This window comes from Pseudomyrmex gracilis, unplaced genomic scaffold (assembly GCF_002006095.1).
Source record: "Pseudomyrmex gracilis isolate BER0280 unplaced genomic scaffold, ASM200609v1 scaffold_2, whole genome shotgun sequence".
Taxonomy (NCBI): Eukaryota; Metazoa; Arthropoda; class Insecta; order Hymenoptera; family Formicidae; genus Pseudomyrmex; species Pseudomyrmex gracilis.
Window position 1 is genome coordinate 1,391,891 of NW_018020586.1, and position 21,046 is coordinate 1,412,936.

At 40.2% G+C, this 21,046-nt stretch overlaps 2 protein-coding genes and 1 long non-coding RNA gene across 4 annotated transcripts; 2 read left to right on the forward strand and 1 right to left on the reverse strand.

Annotated features, from left to right (window-relative positions):
- Nucleotides 1-140: 140 nt before the first annotated feature.
- LOC109853224 (tripartite motif-containing protein 2-like) lies at nucleotides 141-10,609 on the forward strand. The gene is made up of 15 exons (XM_020425119.1): nucleotides 141-393; nucleotides 623-782; nucleotides 859-1,108; nucleotides 1,234-1,371; nucleotides 1,707-1,843; nucleotides 6,908-7,070; nucleotides 7,169-7,342; nucleotides 7,429-7,632; nucleotides 7,807-8,055; nucleotides 8,140-8,326; nucleotides 8,463-8,902; nucleotides 8,980-9,162; nucleotides 9,236-9,343; nucleotides 9,421-9,559; nucleotides 9,712-10,609. Exons 1-15 carry the CDS (start codon nucleotides 342-344, stop codon nucleotides 9,948-9,950), a joined length of 2,823 nt encoding a protein of 940 aa, XP_020280708.1. The 5' UTR covers nucleotides 141-341; the 3' UTR covers nucleotides 9,951-10,609.
- Nucleotides 6,360-9,262, reverse strand: LOC109853235. Its single transcript, XR_002250096.1, has 2 exons — nucleotides 9,177-9,262; nucleotides 6,360-6,584 (listed from the first exon to the last, which is right to left on the reverse strand). It is a non-coding gene; the product is annotated as an uncharacterized LOC109853235 (long non-coding RNA).
- A 3,504-nt stretch (nucleotides 10,610-14,113) lies between the features above and the next one.
- Nucleotides 14,114-20,995, forward strand: LOC109853315 (glucocorticoid-induced transcript 1 protein-like). 2 transcript variants are annotated; one of them, XM_020425294.1, is made up of 9 exons: nucleotides 14,114-14,401; nucleotides 15,560-15,717; nucleotides 15,841-15,941; nucleotides 16,050-16,192; nucleotides 16,274-16,440; nucleotides 16,519-16,648; nucleotides 17,074-17,154; nucleotides 18,209-18,344; nucleotides 18,447-20,995. In XM_020425294.1, exons 1-9 carry the CDS (start codon nucleotides 14,164-14,166, stop codon nucleotides 18,628-18,630), a joined length of 1,338 nt encoding a protein of 445 aa, XP_020280883.1. In that variant the 5' UTR covers nucleotides 14,114-14,163; the 3' UTR covers nucleotides 18,631-20,995. The 2 variants fall into 2 exon arrangements, with proteins under 2 accessions (XP_020280883.1, XP_020280891.1); XM_020425302.1 differs by lacking the exon at nucleotides 17,074-17,154 and having other exon boundaries at nucleotides 14,115-14,401.
- Nucleotides 20,996-21,046: the final 51 nt, after the last annotated feature.

Here is a 21,046-nt window from a genome sequence, read left to right on the forward strand (position 1 = left end):
AAATTACATCTTAATGCGCAATTAAAATGCATTTGTAGGTCGTTCTCTTTGAACACTAATGATAGTTAACTTATGTCCGGTTATAAATTTTCGTAATTAGTGACATATCGCGTTTTACCTATCGCGTCGTACGTGAGATACATCGGGGATTTGTCGGTGTTTTCCTTTTTCACGACCAGTATCTGACCTAAATTTAAATGCTCGGTATATTTCCTTATAAAGTGCCCGCGTATCCTTTATCCCGCGCGTGTATATAAACTCCGATGTTTAGAACGAGGGTCAAATTTGACGCCCAAACTTGACTTGGTAAACACACGGGAGCTGTTCGTTGTCTGTCAAACATGTTGCCGATTATTTGCTTCTTGTGCGTTATTGCGATACGTGGACTGTCAGGTATAAAACCGTTAAGTATGTTAAAAATGAAAAAAATTAAGAATTTATGTATATAAGTTTCTTAAATTTTGTAACAAAAAAATATACAGCAAAAAGATTATATTTCGAATTTTTGTAAAGTTTTACGTGCAAAATCGTTAACAAAATTTGACGAACGTATCGAAAATAATTCTTCGGTCATAAACAAGATTGTTTTATTTTATATATTTGTTTTTATAAATCACCACAGCTGAGATGTCCAATGAAAAACCAAAAATCGTAGGCGGTAACGCCGCCGCTGAAGCCCAGTTCCCTTATCAGGCGTCTCTTCGTTATCGCAACCGTCACTTCTGTGGCGGTTCCATCATTCACAAGCGATGGATCCTTACAGCCTCTCACTGTTTATCTGGGTACGTGCGTCATCACGACAGAAGTCGATTACAGACAGAAAGATGTGCTGTGTTTTTATGTAATTTCATTTAACAGTTTCAACGATACGGCTATCAACGTCGTTTTGGGCACGAACACTTTGGACAAGGGTGGCGACGAGTACACCTCAATAAAGACATTGATGCATCCTTACTACAACTCCGCCTTTATCTGGAACGACATCGGATTAATTCAACTGGACAAGGATATTGTTCTCGGTGACAAGGTGAAACTAATCGATCTGCCCACTCAGAACTTCGACAAATCCGATTATCCGGCAACGCTGTCCGGTTGGGGTACGACTAGTGTAAGTATATAAAAAAAAAACTAAAATTAACAATCACACATTCATGTTATTAAAAAATAAACAATTAAATTATAACATTTTCTTTTCGTTCCACTTCGATTACCCTTGCGCGTGCCATGTTGTAGTATCCGGGGGAAACGCCGAACGAGTTGCAGTACCTCGAGCTTATGGTCATCAGTCAAAAGCAGTGCTCGAGAACCAGCTATCGCGTCACCAAAAACAATATCTGCACACTCAACAAACAGGGCGAGGGTGCTTGTCACGTAAGTGCATTCCATTCTGGTCGAGTATTCAGAAAGAGGCCCCTCTGTCATAAAGAGACGTTCACGCTATATTAGATTAGCAAGATTAAAATCTAATACAGCGCATTAAAAATACTTAATTGATTAAAGACTTATTCCAAACGATCATTAAAAAACGAGTGTCTAACAAAACGCAAGGATTCATGTGCTATATAATGTTGTACGTTTTTACGCAAAAAACATCGAGTGAAGAGATTATTTTTCAGTAATTAGAAATTAGTTAATTAGCGTGAATGATAGAAGAAAGTTAGTGTCCATGTTCAGAGAAAATTTAGATACGTCGTTTTTCAATGCAGGGTGACTCCGGCGGTCCTCTGGTGGCCGATGGTGAGCAAATCGGCGTGGTATCCTGGGGTGTACCTTGCGCCAAAGGACGTCCCGACGTTTTCACAAGGGTCTACCCATATTTGGAATGGATTAACAAGCACATAAAAGGCAACAATACCGTATAAGACTCTCTTTACAAATTGACGATGAAAATACAATTTCTGTACAATACACAATAAACGTGTCTCAAAGAACATAGAATTTTTTTTATTTTCGCTCGTTCGCGTCAAGAGGTTGAAGTCTCCGCTGGAAACTTTTATTCAATATCGCAGCCGCGCCTGCGGCTGGGAGACTAAACACGCGTGCTTTGTCGGCTGTGTTTCGCGAATTTGTTTTCGTTCGAGCAACTCGAAACCGCAACGCTTTGCCTCTGTGTGTACGCGCGCGCTGCATATTGGATGCAATACATCTAACGTTTCAAATAAAATGCGAAAGCTAAAACAGAAGCACGACACAATTGTGTGTTGCGAGAAATTATTAAGAATTACGGCACAATTGTGTTTGTGTGATTTTTTGTTTTACGCGAGTGGAAACAGAGGTCGCGGGACATAAATTCACACGCGTTTCTAGTTCAAGCAATACGGCAATAACGCAGCAAGTAACGCGATCTAAATTAGCTAGATATTTTGCAATTGCGCATAATTGACATTAGCATAATTTGAACAGACTTCGGCTCCGCGCTCGTCCGAATTAGGTTTCTAGTCGCGAACAATCGTGTAATAACAAACATTCGGCGAGAAAAGCAAAAACTATACTTTTTTTATCGTAACAAATTTTTTTTAAAACGTGTCTGTTCACTGTATCGCGTGAAAAATAAAAAATCGTCACATTGCGCGCCGTTTCTCGCCAATGGACGAGTTCAAGGAAGTAGCGTGAAATCCTGGCCGAAAGATTTCGGTCAAGCTCCTAATGACCCATTTCCAGTCGGCGCATGCTCGTCACTCGAACGCATCCGACATCGCTTTCGAGGGTGAAAAACGTCGCGGTCGCGCCAACGCGTGTGGAGGCGGTTTACTTGCGCGCGGCGCGGAGCAAGAGGAAGAAAACATAATAACCCGCAATTGATCGGCGAAACCGAGGTCGTTTCGCAAACTAGAGGTGCGATCTCGCGAAATGATAGAGATTACAAACGCGATTCCCCAATTCTCGCGAGTCTTTTGTCGCAAGAAAACTTTTTGCGACAAGAAAGAAAAAATTGTTTCCCGCAAAAGATACACGAAAGAGACACATTTCCGGAGGTCTGCTTGAATCCAGTTGTTTAAGAGGTTGAAATAAAAAAAAAACTATGAAAGATGCATCAGGACACGCGCATCCTGGGCCAACCCCAATAATCGCGACTGTTGCCTTCGCCAAGTCGAATAAATCGCGCGTCGCGTGACCTAAATAGCGCGACGAGCGCGCGTGCGCACAACCCGCGTTCTCGAGGGTGTGTTTTCATCCCCGCTTTGCCTCCCCCGTCCTTCCCGAGAACTCGCTCGTCATCGTTGTCGTCGTCGCCGCCATACAGTAGCGAAAGGCGACACAGCTGGTGCTGGTGACAAGCGCCACAAAGCGGATCCGCTTATTCTTGCGAGCGAAAAAACGGGGTGCGATCATGGTCTCGATGAAATCGCGCCTTCTGTGAGACACCGATTCGATTTTGTCGTCGTGAGCAATGTAACGTCACAGGAGAAAAAAAAACGTCCTTGTCCGGTGAGTATCCCTGGACGTGACGGCGTCCTTTGACCTGCTTTCGGCAAACAGGATCCGCGTTAGCGCTCGTTCGATGATTCCGTTTCTTTTTTTTTTTTTTTTTTTAACCCGCGTTTGAATCGCGTAGATGTGCGTTTTCGATTTCTCTCTCGAAACAATCGTACGTGTAATTTTCGCGTGTGTGTGACATGCGCGAAAACTTGTATACGCGTTACGCCGAGAGTAACGTGAGCGGATGAGAGAAAACGATGCGAAACTGTAAAACTTCGCAAGTTCGGAGGTGGATCTTACTAGTTCTTTGGTCTTGAGATTTTATTTTTCTCTGTTATCGCGCGCGTGTGTGTGTGTGTGCATTTCAAGATAATTAATTTGTTTCAAACAAAGATAGTTTGAAAAAGAAAAGTGTAAGAAATTTACTCGTTCTCGTATTGTTTTTGTTCAAATCATAGATCGAAGTTCGACGAAGCAGGTGTCGCTTAAGAGACAAAATCTTGTTTGTTACTTCCCAGACAGCCCGGGGGTTAATGCACTAACGAACGCGTTTAACGGAGCGCGATAGTCTGTCGTGAAATGTTGATACCGCATTGATACGGTTTCTCCGTCCGACGGACGTCGCTTCTCTCACCGTTTGTTTATGTACGTACGTGTAAACCCTCGATCGCTCGCACAATTCATTTGCACGGTATCGATTTCAGATAAAAAGTCTCCGAAGAGGATCATCTTCTTTTCTGGATTCAACAAAACCAAACACAGCAACATGTTCGCGCAATCAAATCGTTTTGTGAGACAAGTGTAAAACGTTTGTCATCTGTTTTATTTCGCGCAACAAAATATCGAAGATTAATACTTAAAGAAGAATCGCTTATATTTTCAAATAAAGGAAGCAAATAAGTGGAAATATCACGACTATGTGAGCTTATTCTCGATCAAGGAGTACAACTCGGATCGTACGGATATAAACGAAAGTTCGCTGTAATCAAGAAAAGCTTCATGAGCTGCTGCCCTTTCATGTGAGTGAGGATCATTTTATTTCCCATTTTCCACAGAGCGCGAAATATTGCCAAGAAACATTGCAAGAATATTGCAATATCGCCGCATGTCACAAATATTGCAGGAACGTGTCTGCTAACAAGTTTGGAATTATTTCGGCATCGTCGCAGGGGAAGTTATATGTTTGGGAGCGGACGTATCTATACCGCGGTGATCTTTCAGAAATTTCGCGTGCAAAATTGGTTCTTGCGGGACCAAACGGTTCCCGCAATGTTCCGGCGATATTCCGTGCTGTGCGAGAGTTCGTTTCCGTTTATAAATTCGTTTCTTTTTGACAGAAGAAATTTAACAGTCTTCTTTGTGATATCTCAAATCTCCGAGAATCTGTATGTGCGATTCTACACACACGTACACATACACACATTCTCTCTCTCTCTCTCTCACGCATACATTGTGATTATACCACTACAAGAAGAGCGCAAACACGCCGGTCGCTGCACCTTTCGAGAGACGACTGCGCAGTAGAGAATTCGTGACCGTGTGCTATACGCGTTTCTTTATGCCGTGATGTGTTGTCTATCTCTCCCACGCTCTCCTCTGGATTTCAAACCGAGTCTTCGTCGCACTCGAAGACCGTCCGTGGCAACTATTCCTTTTCACATTACCGGCGCCGCGGCAAATTCTCAGGAGCGTATTTGCGGACCTAACCAGCGAAGTTCTTTAAAAAAAACAAAAATGTCCTAAACGTATATTATCGAAGATAAACGAGACAATTCTATTTAGATTGCGAAGCATTCTGTATTCGCGCTAAAATGCGTGTATGCTTAAGCAATGCTTAAAAAATCCCGCAATTTTCGTCCTCCACTCGACTATCGAGTCCTCCACGTGACTACTTTTCAGGTTTGTGATTTGGTCACGTGTGCGATACGCGCGCGTAATGGGGGAGGATCGAGATGGTGGGAAAACTCTAATGATTTTGAATCGCTAGATTCTAAACACGCATATATAAAAATTGTTATGTGAGATAATCTTGAGGTAACCGAGTCGATCGCTTCTTGCGCGCTAATTGTGGCTCGTATTAATTTAATTTAACATCTTAATAACTATTGCAAATTTCGCAAAATTGCGCAGTTGACTTTTCTGCTCGGATTGGCCAAATCTATCCTCCAAACGCTGTGTTAAAAAGTATCAAATATCCTGTACATTCGCGTGCACTTGCGCTTGTTACAGCACTGCCTTCGGTGCCGGCTGTGGCGGGCAGCCGCGGGCGACGAACGTGCGCAGCTGTGTGCGAACGTGAGTCGCTCTTTGCTGCGCTCCGCAGCTGATGCGGCTCGTCGTACTGGCGTCGTGCTGTTGCGCGCACATCGTGTGTTTGTTTATTAAAAATGCGTCGTATCGAAATTCGACGTTGAACTCGGAAACTTGCAATCATTTCTACACAATTGGGACCGTATGTACATCAGCGTATTGAGTGATCGCGACCAGGGTTTCTCGCGTGAATTTCGGCGAAAAATTCGGACGACGAGGAATCTCCGTTGCGCTTAATCAGTTGGTGATGCGACGCGCGGAATTGACGGACGCGGTGTGCGTGAGATCATCCTCTCCGGGTACGGCGGGACCGGGTCCGAACAATGGGTTGTGAGCAGCGAAGGTAGACAAAGAAGGGCCTGTGCTGACACGCGTGACTCGCTCTCTCTTCGTGGTCGCCGCGGATGGCCGCGTTGTTACCAAGTGTCTCCGCGGTAGCCGCGGGCTGCATTTATTTATACATGCGCCAAGGAGAGACACGCGATTGCTAGCGTGAGAGACGCGTGTGGCACTCGTACAATGCATATTTGACGATAGTTTTTTAGCCACGAGGCGAGTTGGTGGTGTGTCGTCGTGCACGCCGTAGGGTCGTCTGTTGCAATTCCACGGCTTTGTTGCGTTTTTCTCCGTTTTTTTTTTTTTTGTCCCCGGCAACGTGACAGCGAGGGTGACAGGCGAGATGCATTTTGGATTCCTCAGAATTTCCAACGAATATTCGTAGCGAACACTGAAGGACAGCGTGCACTGAACACGAGAAACGTGCGTTATAGAGCACGATCTGAATTTTGTATAGCCGTTATGGAGGCATTGCGCTTAGCTATACAGTGAGTGTCCCTTCGCAACAATTTTGCGCCCTGAAACAAATTATAGTCTTTTATTGCATTTATGTTTAAACGCGCACGAGGTAATATCGCAGAAACATCACGAGGATTAATGTCTGTATTTTTAAAATATTGTAAAAAACTTTGCGTTGTATTATTTAAAGAGACACGATTTAATTTTTTAAGCTTTTGATATATAAATCTATTTCGTACACTATATTTTTTAAATATTTCACATTCCTAATATGTTTTTAATGTTCGAATAATTTTGATCTTTAGAATGATATTAATAGTTTTTAAACGTCGTTTTTATGACGACTTGTTTTCAACAGTGATTGTTTTTTTTTTTTTACCAGGACGCGGCTTGGGGAGAGGATGGTCAGCATGAGCTCCATGCTTGTGGAGACAGTTAGTATAAATTACGAGGATTTCAACGAGAGTTTCTTGACCTGTGGCACCTGCCTCTGTGTTTACGATGGCAGCGAGCACACGCCGAAATTATTACCATGCTCACATACGGTATGATTTATATATAAAATAAGAAAAATATATAAAAATTATATTTACTTCTTATATATATTTAGATATTTCAAAATAATTTTATATTTCTGTTGTAGGTATGTCTACATTGTTTGACAAGAATTGCCGCGTCCCAAACACGGGAGACGGGAGCATTCAGATGTCCCATTTGCAGAGAACTGATAACAATACCACGCGGAGGAGTGGCCGCGCTGCCTCCCAGCTTTTTGGTAAACCAACTGTTGGACCTCATGTCACGACAGAGACGAGAGGTATGATCAAACACAAAATGAGAAGAGCAAATTCTTCTCAACCTCGTTATCAACCAACTCATGTTATTATTGTTATTCATTCGCAGGTCATCCCAAAGTGTTCGGTTCACATAAATCAGGAATTATTATTTTGCGAGACGTGTGATACAGTATTCTGCACGGTGTGTACCAGTGGGACACACGCGGGAACGTCACCTGGTTGTACAGAACATACCATCATTCCCTTTAGCATCGCGATCAAACGGATGTCCGAGATACTGCTGTACAGAGCCAACGAATGTATATCTAAGGTGAAAATCTCTCTGATTCTTTCAAGAGATTTGTTTCAAAATATCTTTCACAGTCTATTGCCAAACAGACTGCCAAAATATTTGCGTATTGATTAACTTACAGGAGTTATTGTTAAATTGTAAAAAAAAATTATAAGACACGTGATTTCATTTATTAAGAGTTGCAATTTTTAGTTAACACAGGCACAGGATTCTGTGAGCACCGAACTTCAACGTTTGGAAGCTACCACAGAGAGATGTTTAAACGCGGTAGACACAGAATTCGCGGGGATCATCGAGAAGATACAAAAACGTCGCGCGGAATTGCAAGCCGCCGTGACCGCCGCCGCGCGCGAAAAGAAGCACGTGCTCGAGGAACAACATTCTCTCATCGAGGCGGAGAAAACCAAGGTGGAGAGAGAGTGCGAGGGATTGCAATATCAGGTAGAGGATAACAAAAAAAAAAAAAACGCGTCGATATGTACTTCCCGCGCGTATCTCGTTACACAGTGAGATTTGATCTTGAAGGTCGAGGTTCGGAATATCACCCAGCGTATTGGCAGTCTGTCGGATCAGTTGAAAACGGCGACCGACCTCAGCGAGCCCAAGGAGAACGCTTTTATCACGTTCGAATTCAATCATAACGACGCTATCTCTCAGTTGGAGCAAGCACTGAGTAATTTGGGACGAGTACGTTCTAGTACGACATTACCAGGTATCCTAAGGATATTGATAATACAACGAAGTATTCGCTCTAATTCATTTGTTGAAACGCCGTGTTTCACATCAAGCGCATCTGATCAAAAGTTACTCGCACTTCAAAATTTTGTGAACTTTCTATTTTTTTTTAGGTCTGTGCCGAGCCAAACTGAAAGACGAGGCGATAGCGAAGCTGCAAACGACCGTCGTAGTCCAAACGGTGGATTATCACGGACTTCCCCGTAACGTCGGTGGCGATCTCATCAGCGCGGAAATAACGTTCGCGGATAATAACATGCACGCGGAAAATCAAAACGTTCCTATCGAAACGGAAGTGAAGGATTTGGAGAACGGCACCTATGAGATCTATTTTCGACCTCCGGCTGCGAGCCGATACGTTTTAAAGGTATCGGTGTTCGAACGTCCTATAAAAGATTATCCATTATTTTTCGACACGACCGAGCATAACGAACCTGTCAAAATATATGGGGCACGCGGTAACGGAAAGGACGAGTTCCATCAACCAGTTTCAGTCGCGGTGGATGATGAAGGAATGATTTACATCTTGGATACTGGGAACTCCCGCATCAAGGTTTGTTTGTAAACTAAATATTCAATCGTTTGATACAGCAAGATAAACATCTGATTCTAATTTTCGTGCTGCTTCAGGTAGTCAATTGCGATTTGGAGTTTGAACGGCACATAAACAATGAAGGTCTAGAGGGTCGCAGCTGTACAGGGATAGATATTTCTCAGCAAGGTCTCGTGGTTGTGAATTGGCGAACGCGAAAGATTACGGAAATGACTACGCTGGGCGATACAATCCGATCCTTTTCGCATAACGCGTTTCAAGTTGGTATACTCACTCTTGCTTGTGCGTTTTATCCCACGAAGGTTGATAACTTCTAATTGCGATGTTGTTCAGGAACCCATAGACATCGCAGTGGACCAAAGTTACGGGCACATACTTGTCGCTGACAACGGCCAGAGTTGTGTATTTGTGTTCGACTCGGACGGCAAGATATTATTTCAGGTAGAGGCTTTGTTTACTCGGTTACGAACTTTCGGTGTAAATTTCTTGTATAAATGGCCATTATGGAACGTTGACAGGTTGGCAAGAAAGGCACGTTCAAGCTAATTAGTTCTGTAACCGTCGGTCCAGCGGGTGAAATCTTGGTTGCCGATAGCAGAATTCAAGTGTTCTCCGCGAAAGGCGATTTCTCCGAGGAAATATATTCTGAAGGCAAAGGTAAGTCGCGATTGTTTGTTTATCTGAAGACAATTAAAAAGAATTTGGAAAAACCTCAGTGGAAAGGTGGACAGGCAGTTTACTTGAGCACAACACGGCAACGCTCAATTGTTTAACAAAAATTGACAGTTTTAATTGTTTAACGTGTGCAGGAAAAGGTACCTACGGAGGAATAGCGGTGGACGCGGACGGCAAGATAGTCGGCACTCGCACGGACAAGGGTCGTAGCGTAATACAAGTATTGAAGCTAGGCGGAGGTAATGTTTTAACCGAAATCGATTCCCACAGCTCGAAACTGCGACGTCCAGCGGGTATAGCTGTGCTGCCCGACAATCACTTAGTGGTGGTGGACTTGGGCAATGATTGTATAAAGAAATACAGGTACTGGTAAAAAAACAAAACAAAAAAAAAAAACCATTATCTTTTCGTGAAAATTTAACTTGCAAGCGGATGGGAGAAGATCCGTTGCGAAGATACCAAATTCACTCTAATTTAGGACTATTTATTCAGATTTTTCTGGAATTTGTCAAGTTCCATATTACACGTAAGTTACGCGAGGATTGTAAATCCTACGTTTCTATGCGAACTTTTTGTATATAGTTTATACATTGCAATAACACACGAGAGAGACGTAATTAACGTAATGTCAGAAAGTTCAATTTGTCTCGCAACATGTATACCGTGTCTGTCAATTTTTTTTTTAATTGCATTTATTTATAACATTTAATTTATTTTGCGTGTGTTTTTTTTTTATTCAACTGTTGTTGTCGCGCGGCAAGGTTTCCTCATGTACAGTGAATATCGCTCAGTACTTATACTTTTTGCATTTTGTGTTCTCGCAATTTAATCTATACACTGCCGTTTCACGCGTTTGTTTTTACATCTTTGCCATAAAATGAAATACGTTGCAATGCATAAAGTCAACTACACGTGTAAATATATTGCTTAAACATTAAATTCGAAGTTGAGACGTGGAGGTTTATGTCGAACTGAATATATATATATATATTTTTTGTATTGAACAGTTGTGTACGTTTTTTATTAGATTAAAATTATTTTATATTTTTGAATTTCATGTTGCATTTATTATATCGTTTTTTTCTTACCATCAAATGCTTTAATTTATATTTTTCGTAATTACTAAAAAATTTCCAAGTGTAAATTTCTCTCGTTTTTTTCCATGTTTTTTGACATTTATACAAAATTAAACTCAGAAAAACGGTTGTTTTTAGTACAAAATTTAGGTTCACTGGCACTACGGAATTTTCTAATTAACTAAAGCATAAATTATGGTTAATGTAAGATAACTAAGCACACAAATAATTACAAAAAAAAATATATTAAGAATTGTATATATATTTTTTCAGTATTATCATATACATTTTTATAGAATACCGACACACATGGTTTGTTTTTTTTTTATCGAAAAATATATGTCATCTCAATTGTTTTTGTCAAAACGAAAAATAATTCTGTCAAACAGTCTGTCTAATAAGAGCGTGAAAGACCAGGCAAATTTTCTGTTTGAATATATTGAAAACGTTCGAACAAGCAGGTAGAAGAAATCTTTCCCTTCTACGACGCATTTACACAAAGGGTCGGTTATTATTGTCCGACTGTCGCTAGAGAACGTATTCAACGACAAGTGCGCCAAAAGATTTGAAATTGTGTTGCTATGCGCGCATCTGAAAACGTCGCGGGAAACGGCTGGAAAATACGTGAAAAGATCAAAGGCGTTTCTGAACAAGCGATAAAATAACAAACACCGTTGATGATCTACTGCAATTCGGTGAGGTGCGAAAAGCAAGGATTTGGAATTTTATCTCTATTTACAGAAAATTTAGATGCCGAGAAGATAATTAAAATTCGACAGAAGGAATTAATATAATAACAGTTGCCGAAAAGTAATTTCGAAGCAAAAACATCAAGACTGGATTCTTCAAAAGAACTCGAAACATCGGAGTCGTCTCTCAAAAGACAATGACGTCAAAACACTAGACTGACGCAAATTGAAGATGTCTGGAGATTAATGAAGATGAAGTTGCGTAGTAAAAAAATTTACGCAATTATCTCGACAAATTCATTGAATATGGCGATCTGTCAGACAATAATTGACAACGACGGTGATCGAACGACACATTAATACAAGAGCTTTGTAATACACTGATTTGATAATAAATTACGTAATTTGGTTCATTTGTTTCTAATGAATAATTTCAAAGGTATGTCAGTTGCGTTCTTATTAGACAGACTTTGTACTTTCTTAGAGAGGGCCTAAGATCAATACGAGTGAATTATTTCATGACAAGAAGACACCGCTCCCTAAATGTTTTATACAGAAAACTTGTATTTGTGCGTGAGTGTTTGTGTGAGATATATGTTTCAAAAATATTGTACATATTTTAAATAAGTTATCGGAACCAAATTAAACCGCGAAGAACCGTGGCACGAAACTTAAGCAACAGGATTGATCGTTTTTGCGCAATTATTTTTTTCATATTTTGATACTCACTTTTTGATATAAACCCTTCTTGTATACACACACACATGTGTTGCTCGCAATTACTTTTCCAAAAAAAAAAAAAAAAACATTTACGTAATACTCGTATTTAGTACAATCGCGAGTTGTAGAATCATTATTTATCAATTCAATATTTATATTTCACATATTTCAGTGACTTTAAAAATTAGTGACTTTTTTTTAACTTTTTTAAAATTATCTCTCAACTATGTGTCAAGAATTCCTTTTTATAATTAAAAAAAAATGATTCTTAAAATATGTACAGGAACAAAAATTAAAGCGATTTAAAACTTCAATGCCGATAGACGAGTCTGATAATTTGAACGTACGTCACTGTAGAAGTGTACAAAAAAAAAAACATTTAACGACTTTATTTTTCAAACTGTATCACGCGGATACAACATTCCTCAAGAAGTGCTTCGCCGAGTGATTTAATTACAATAGGCTACGTTTTAATGCGAAACTGTTGCATGTTGCTTGTGTATGTATGTACGAATAAGGACGAGTCACTATATGAAACGCATTATCTAACACACGTTAGTTCTTAGCGGAAAAAAAAGCATAACAGTGCCTTTATTAAAATGATCCGTACGGATTGATTGACGTATTTTAATTTTGTTTACAAGCCAGACGCTTACTTCGCAGCCACCTTTTACACCCACATTTGGAAATGGTTGTTAACGATTGTTTTATTCGTACATATACGTTGTGAATCACGCGACACGAATGCGAACGAAAGTCTGTGTGCGCGATTTTCAAAAGCTCAAATCGCTCGCAAAGTGATTTATTATCGTTTTTAAAATCCGAGACATCGAGATTGATTTTGTCAACGTTCGATTGTTAAGCCCATAAGTAGCCGCTGTAACAATAATAATCGATTCAACAAGCCATATTTTGTTCCTCCTTACACGCAAATTCTTTGGCCATCAAATTTTTAGACTGTATTTTCTCTTTTTGTATTTCTTTTTTGATATTGTTCGATCTAGTCATACGTCATTCTCTGTAACACACACTTGTGTATTAAACGACTTTACCATGTGCTGTAACATATACTACATATTGTAAATAAATATGTAAGCTTCACACGTTCACACACGAGAGAGATTGTTTTAATAAAAATAAAACCATCCGCGCGAGAGAATGCGCTGTTTCCACAAACATACAAATCGCGTGACTTTACTTACAGGAAAATCCTTTATCTCACCTCATTTGCATTGGGAATAGCTTTCCAAATTGTACTTTGTTGTTGTTATACCGCCGCGCCGTCTTGGATCGTGTCTCGTGACCGAGGCGAGAGTAAGAGGGAAAGAGATAGGACTATTCCCGTGTCACCGAGCGCGGCAGCAAGGTGCCCGTCTTCTAAGTGCGTAGGAGTTTTACGTCCCTGAAACGCGCGCGAGAGAGACTACCCGTTGCCGCGTGCGAGGGAACGAGACGCCGATAGGACGCTAGCTACCACAATCGCCACGGTGCTGGAGTTCTACGGTGGTAGTGAATGGAACGCGGTATGCCGCACGTCCTCGCGTAGTACGCTCCGCGGGCGCCGCGCGCCACCAATGACCGTCGAGCACAACCGGTCACGTGACGCCCGTGCCGAGCCAGCAGCAGAACATTTGCAAATGACAAGACGCATAGGGCATTGTCGTATCGCGCCGCCGCTGCTACCGCCGTCGCCGTCGCCGTCGCCGTCGCCGTGCCTGCCTGGTCCGGCCGTCGTCGAGTCCGCCGCTTGAGAATTCATTTCTGAGCGTCTCGCGTCAAAAAAAAGTCCCTACCCGGTGCGGTAACGCTCGCCACCGGAGGTGCCGCCACGTCGGGACGCCCAGGCGTCCTAAAGTACCTTGCGCGACTCGTAGTCGGTTTGTGCGCGCGACTCGTCGGGAGAGCTCCCGCGCCCTGAGAGAAACGAGCGGCCGCTCCAGCCAGGAGAAAGCCGCAAAGGTGCGCGTCCGCTCCGCTTCGTGCGCGCGGAGATACGCGAGTATCCGCCGCCGCCGCCGCCGCCGCTGCCGCCGCCGTCGTCGTCAACGTCGCCGTCGTCGGTACTCGAGAAAAGGAGCCCCGCAGCGTGCGTTTAAGGAAGATGTCGAGTTCGCAGCGTATGCGAAAGTCCTCGCCATGCTCGAAGCAGGGCCCGATGCGCGCCACCCTGCCCGTGAGCTCGCTGATGAGGCAGGGCCGGCAGAGTAGCAGCCTCCGCAAGAGTAACAGCAACAGTCCCACCGTCTCGCCGACAAACGCGGCCGTCTGGCGGGCGCGCATCTCGCCGGAGACGTCGTCTTCCTCGGGACAGCGGAGCCCCGGATCCCTGTCCTACAAAGGTACGTCGCCTCGACGCGGTTCCGCTTCTTTGTGTGTTTCCGTTTTCATGTATTTTTTTTGGGAAGCACTCGTGACCCTTCGAGCGTCGAAGTCGTCGTCGGAAACGGAACCGCGTCGACGATGACTTCGAAGCGCGATTCCGAGTCGACCGGTATTGTTTTTTCTTTTTTTTTTGTTTTTGCGCAAACGAAACGCGCTGCCCTTTTGATATAATCCTGTCCTGCCGGAAGGTACGTAAAGATCGTCAAGTGCTCCGTGCGCAATGTATTAGTATTTGTTGCAAAATATAAAATCGGTTTTCCACGGACGGAGCGCAGAGCGTCTTACATCACTATTTATTCGAGGTAAGTTGTGTGCTTCGCTATGCCTGCTGCGCACATGGAGGATAAACAGATTCCCGTCTGATGAGAATTTATTTATTTCCGGAGCGATTTGTTATTTATTATTTTTTTGCACTTCTTTTCTTTTTATTATTTAACATTTGAGCTAGAAAGGAACAGAAGAGAATAGTGTTTTAAGTTGTGCGTTTGTTCTGATTTGACTTTGCGCAAAAAGAGTTTGTTTTATTTATTGTTCAAACATTAAGTAGATACGATTCTCCTCTCCTTGCTTGCTTATGTTTTTAATTATTTGACACGCAACTGTTTGGTGTATTTTAATTTTTATTTCCGTTTTTAATCACCGTTTTTTTCAACATACAATTTTGTATATATATATACACACATACAAAAGTATATATATACTTCACTTCACGGTGTTAACTAATTCACACTTGCACACTTGGCACACCACAGTTGTACAAAACAGAACTTACTTTTGAAAAGGAGTCACGATTTGTTTTCACACACCACTGTATTTTTATACATACACTACACTACAGTAACCGAAGAAACAAGTTTTAGTTCGGTTACACTGAGTGTTTGTTTTGATTTTTCTTTTTTTTTGTTTTTTTGTTTTTTTGTTTTCTTTCACTAACGCGCATATTTCTTTTATCGGTCCAGTAACCGAAAATAACGCTTATGGTTCGGTCTGGTAGAATGTACGTGTATCTGCAGCATGCACTTGTATAAAAAAAAAAAAATCTTATTTATTTCAGAACAGTTCGTCTTGTTGTACATAATATTTTATCAAATTGAATTTATTATTGCACTGTGCAGCCAAATCAAAAACATTGAGCGGTCGCTGTAGCGACAGCTTGAGTGGAAACCAGAGCATTCGTCGAACAGCATCATTGGATACCATTTATCTGAAAGGTCAATGGCCACGTGAACCCTATTACATGCATTCCAGTCTTCTGGTAGACAAATCTACTCAGGTAAATATTTGAGGAGTGTTTTAATCATTGGTGTATCTGAATGTGATTAAATTTGATGTACTCATATCACACGTTTATTTAGTAGTAACTCAGTTTGATCGGTATCTCTTATTGTCAATTTAGACGGAAGAATGTCCCACTGAACCAAGAAAAATGCACACTCGTCATCCCACAGAACAAACTGTCACCGATGAGAAACTGGAAAAGAATTACTTCAGGCATCGGTACGTTCGTGTTGATGAACAATTTACTTACACAATGCGTGTCTCTTTGTCAAAAAAGTATTGTTAATGTAAATATATTTTATATTATTTCCACACGTGTTATTGTAGATTACAACGTACAAATAAAGAAGGTACTAGTAGTAGAGAGCGGACAGCAGCATTCGGATTAATAATGCCGGGTGGTCCACCACCCGCGCTTCCCGGAGATCATTCAGTACTTTTGCCCAGTATTGCTTCACAGACATCCATGCGTGAGTAGCTTATTGTTTGCGAGCATCTTCTATTCGCGTGAAAACTGACGCGCGATTAAACATCATCCGTTTGTTTTGCAGACAATCAATTTAGCTTGAGTACAAAAGCAAGTCCCATGAATATACCTGTGAAACCAATGAGGCCTCCGATGCGTTCGTCTATCGAAGGTCTCAATCAGGAAATAGAGGGACTTGTGCTCAAAAATACAGCCAATAATAGCGATGCAGACCATCCAGTAGAAGACAAGGTAAGGCGTCATTTTCATATACGCGATAATCTGGATATTTTCTTTGTCGATATATAGAATGTAATTTTGTTTGTTTAGTACGCACGATATCGCGAACAAATCACACCCGAAGGACATCGCGCTCCTCTGGCAGACCTCTTGCGAGCCACTCGAAGTGTCAACACGCAAACGCCGGCTACTGACCTTCCCTCCAGTTCTTATTCTTCAGGTGAGTCGTAATTGTATGCTGATGCTTATGTTATCTTATGTAGAAAGTTAAAATCATGATGGGGTTATTACAAATAGGTGCAGAGAGAATTGAATATAATAAACTATTCGAATGATGATAAAAATATTCGAAAAATAACTAGGATTTGAGCAATCAAAATATTATTAATCTATTTTTGTTCTATTTCTAAAAGATTGAAATTAGATGTACAAAGAATTTGCTGTCAAAACTACAATCTCTACTCCATATCTTTGATTTGCTCTTTACAAACAATTAAATTTTTACTCGGTTGTGTATTGCCGGTGAAAAAAGAAGACTGTATATGTACACACGTACTTTTCCCGGCTAATTATTTCTGGTTTAAAAAATGTGCAATATACAATATATAACACACTAACCAAAGGTGTGTGTGCCTGTTGAGACAGGCCCTCCGTCTAGGAATTCTGAGTCTCCGCTGATTCCTGGTGTAATGGATGCATCCCGTCCGCCTAGCGATCTCTTACAAGGTTGGAGCATATTTGCGGAAAGATTTGATTTTGTTTTCGTTTTCACGGATCTCACTTAACAAATTTGTTTGTCTCTGATCTCTCTCGATTTGCTGTTGTTGATAATTGATTACGAATGATTACGTTATCTATGTAAATATGAGTAAAGTTTGTATGTGTTTGCTAAAAATTTCGTTAGGACAACAGTTCGTTTCGTATATATGCACGATATTAATTTATAAGAGTGATCATCGAGATATATGTGTGAATCAAATTCAATGTGTTTCCAAAGAAACAATTAAGTATTTTGTACATTTTGTTTGCAGACAAAGAAATTTGTGTAGTCACGACTTTGATTTCGATGTAATTTAGTTTCCTCGAGATCTTAACCATTTTTGTTTCTAATCAATAACAACACGCATATCATTAGATGATGTACAACTCAATACATATAATAATAAGTAATAGGTAAATCAGATATTCCTGACAAAAATTGTGTACATATATTTGAATTTAATTGCATGATTTGCCTATGAATGTTTTCACGTATCACTGACAATCAGATAGTTGTTTTGACATTTGTATTAAAACGTACATAACATGTGTTTCACATGCATAAGATTAAAAAAAAAAAAAAAACTAATTCAGAACGCATGGTGAAATACAATAATGTGATCATTTTTTTTTAGAATAGATACCGATGTTTATATTTTATTTTTTTTTTCAGCTTTCACATTTGAAAAACCACGAAGTCAAAATCGCATACATGTGCTCTTTCTTTATATGGCTGTTTATATCTTTAATGTCATTTGATATCACTTAGTGTAGCATGAAGATAAAAGTTTCCCATACTCATTTATCTGTTTTTGAGTCAATGTGCAGCAAACATCCTCTCTTACATAAGCTCATTTGAACACGCACACACACATACATATACACAAGCTATTATTAAAATAGTGAATGGCATGAATCCCCATGATATATTTTGATCATCGACATAAAGAGCAACATGCGTCTTTCACGTGTCATTACATTTTTACGATAAGATGATTTCAACATTTGTTTGATTTTTTAGGTGGAAGCCGTGGCTCAACGCCCGAGCAAGACAGAGAAGGACGTCTCGGAACCTCACCACACATTAACAGGTTCCTTGCGAGGGAACCGCCCGATGGCTGTGAGAAAGTCAACCTCAGATTCGTGGAAGATGCGAGGTAACGTAGAGAAATATCTTACCTATTTTTTTAAAAGATTTTTTTTTTCAAAATGATCCGTTTTGTTTTTACCTGCCGTTTTTTTTCTTTCTTTATGTGCAGGCGGCCGATGATAGATTTGAGCAAGTTAGAATATTGCCCAAAGCCGTGCGTTCCAGCATTCCAGTTGAAACCTAGCTTGGGATCAGCGTTCCTGCCATTGCAACAGCCGGCCAGTCCGACGATGGTCGCCAGTGCATCACCCTCCGCGCATACAACACCGACCACACCTCCTCCAAATCCATAGTCCCACTCTTTATCTTGCGGTGTTACACTTATAAGCTCGGTTAGTACATATATATATACACACACACATATATATTTTTTTTTAACGACCTTGTGGGTAGAAAGTGATTTACTTCGACATAAAGGCATATACCGACAAAGAAAAGTTACCGAACAAAAAGGAAAGAACAGCAGCCTGTTCCCAGTGCGTCCCCGCGGGAACACAACCGTGCGGGCATCGTGGATTGTGTAATTAGAGAAGTTAGTAATTGCATCGATACAAACAGAAAAACGAAGGAAGTATTTGAAAAAGGCATCTGAGCTCCGTTATGATGTTCGAAACAATAATTAAAAAAAAAATAAAAATAAAAATACGAGGAACAATAATTTGTGATAAACTAAAAGAAAAAAACAAAAAGAGATGAAATGACAACGTTTAGGAATAAACATTGTGTTCTACAGGGAAAAAAGACTAATGAAATTGTGTATTCTAAATTTAGTGCTAAAATGTGCTAAACGACTTTAGTTTTGTATACACGGATAAAACTATTCAAGAGAGAGAGATGACAAAAAAAGAAAGAAGTATTAAATTTCATTGTTGGAATAAACAAAATTCTACGGATATAAAAGAAGAGCGCTTGTGCACTATTATATATATATAAATATATATATATGCGTATATAATATATGTATACACGCATATGTATATACACATTGCCGCTCACCTCTATGATGTTTTCATTAGATCTTCATTGCTTGTGTGGAAACTGAATTTATATAGTGACAGAGAGAGAGAGAAAGAGAGAGAGAGAGAGAGAGAGAGAGNAGAGAGAGAGAGAGAGAGAGAGAGAGAGAGAGAGATATGAATCACTTGTTAGAGTTTTGTATTGTTTTGTATTATTACTTGTATGCTAAAAAGATATTCTCAAACTATTGTACGAAGAGCTAGAAAAATGATGTATCCCTATGTTTTTGTTTCACAGAAACAAGCTTTATGGAAATTGTTTCGTTTTTTTATTGACACGAGATAAATACGCGTGCAACCGATTGTCAAAATGTTTGCGAAACTATTTACACAAACGTAAAATAATTCACGGTTTTGCTTTGAATGGAGAAAGTTCTTTTTGAATTTCAAACAAAATCGTGTTTGTGAAGTATGTGAGGCAAAATTTTGTTTCGGAATTGACGATGGCGTTCTCGTTCTTTTCGTAACTGTTTTAAGTGACAATACACCATAGGGCTACAATATTTTTTTTTCTTTTTGATTTATCATTATTATTATTACGTTAGATTTATATTAATATACAATCTGAATATGTACAACCGATATAACATGCAGATTGATGATGAGTGTATGATAGAATGAGTCCAACGACACAAGACGGATTTATGTATCGAGCACAGAGAAAACGAGATGAGTGATAAATATTTGCATACCGACTGGGAGAGGTGACACGCGACATGTGCTTTCGCTAATGTGGTATCAGATGTGTATAAGAAAACGGTTCCCTGGCACGGAATACAGGTGTGCGTGTATGTTTTTTGTATAAACGCGGATAATTAATTCTCAGAAAAAAAAAATTATAATCTGCGTCTTATACAAGCGACAGTATGCATGTGATGTAATATCAGAAAATCCTAATTGATTTATCTATCCGCGATTAACTTGAGAACAGGAACTTGCGCGCTTGCGACAAAATTTTGTTTTTAGCTGACCAAAAATTTGCGTCGTTATTCAGAAAAAAGCGTTGCTTTAACAAACATTTTTCGTCGAATATTTATCGTGATTCACGTTGACCGCGACTCAAAATTTGTCTCTATTGCCATATTTGTAACATTTTCTTGTAAAAACGTAAAGAGAAAAACTCACAGTGCTCGGTCAACGTGTTGTAATTAACAGAAACTTTTCAAAATATGATTACTATCAAAATAGCAAGACGGAAAAAGAGAAAATGTGTGCAAGTTATTCGTGCGATGGATTAAATTATTATTTAGTATACGCAAACATAGTCACTCGAGAAGTTCAATTTATTTTTTGCTTTCTAAATACGGAACATTTTGCAAACGGTTTTTTATAGTTACACACTCACAGACACTCACAATTACACACACACTCACACTCAAACACACAGTCTGTGGAAAATAAGAATCTTGATAGCGTGTAAAGCCGAGGAGAGCGAAAGAGAAACGGTTTTTTAAATACAATAGTAATATACTTTCTAATAATGTAATGTATATCTAGCTACAATAGCGGAGGAAGAGAAAAGGATGAAAAAAAAAAGAATGTTAACACATAAGTACCTGGCACACTGGTCTATGCTCTCTCTTATCCAGCTCACTAGGAAGTTCATGCCTTAGAATGCGTGGTAAGGTGTGCTATATACATAGACAGGAAGGTTAATCAGAGTCAGGATAAATACAAAATGCACTGGCTAGTT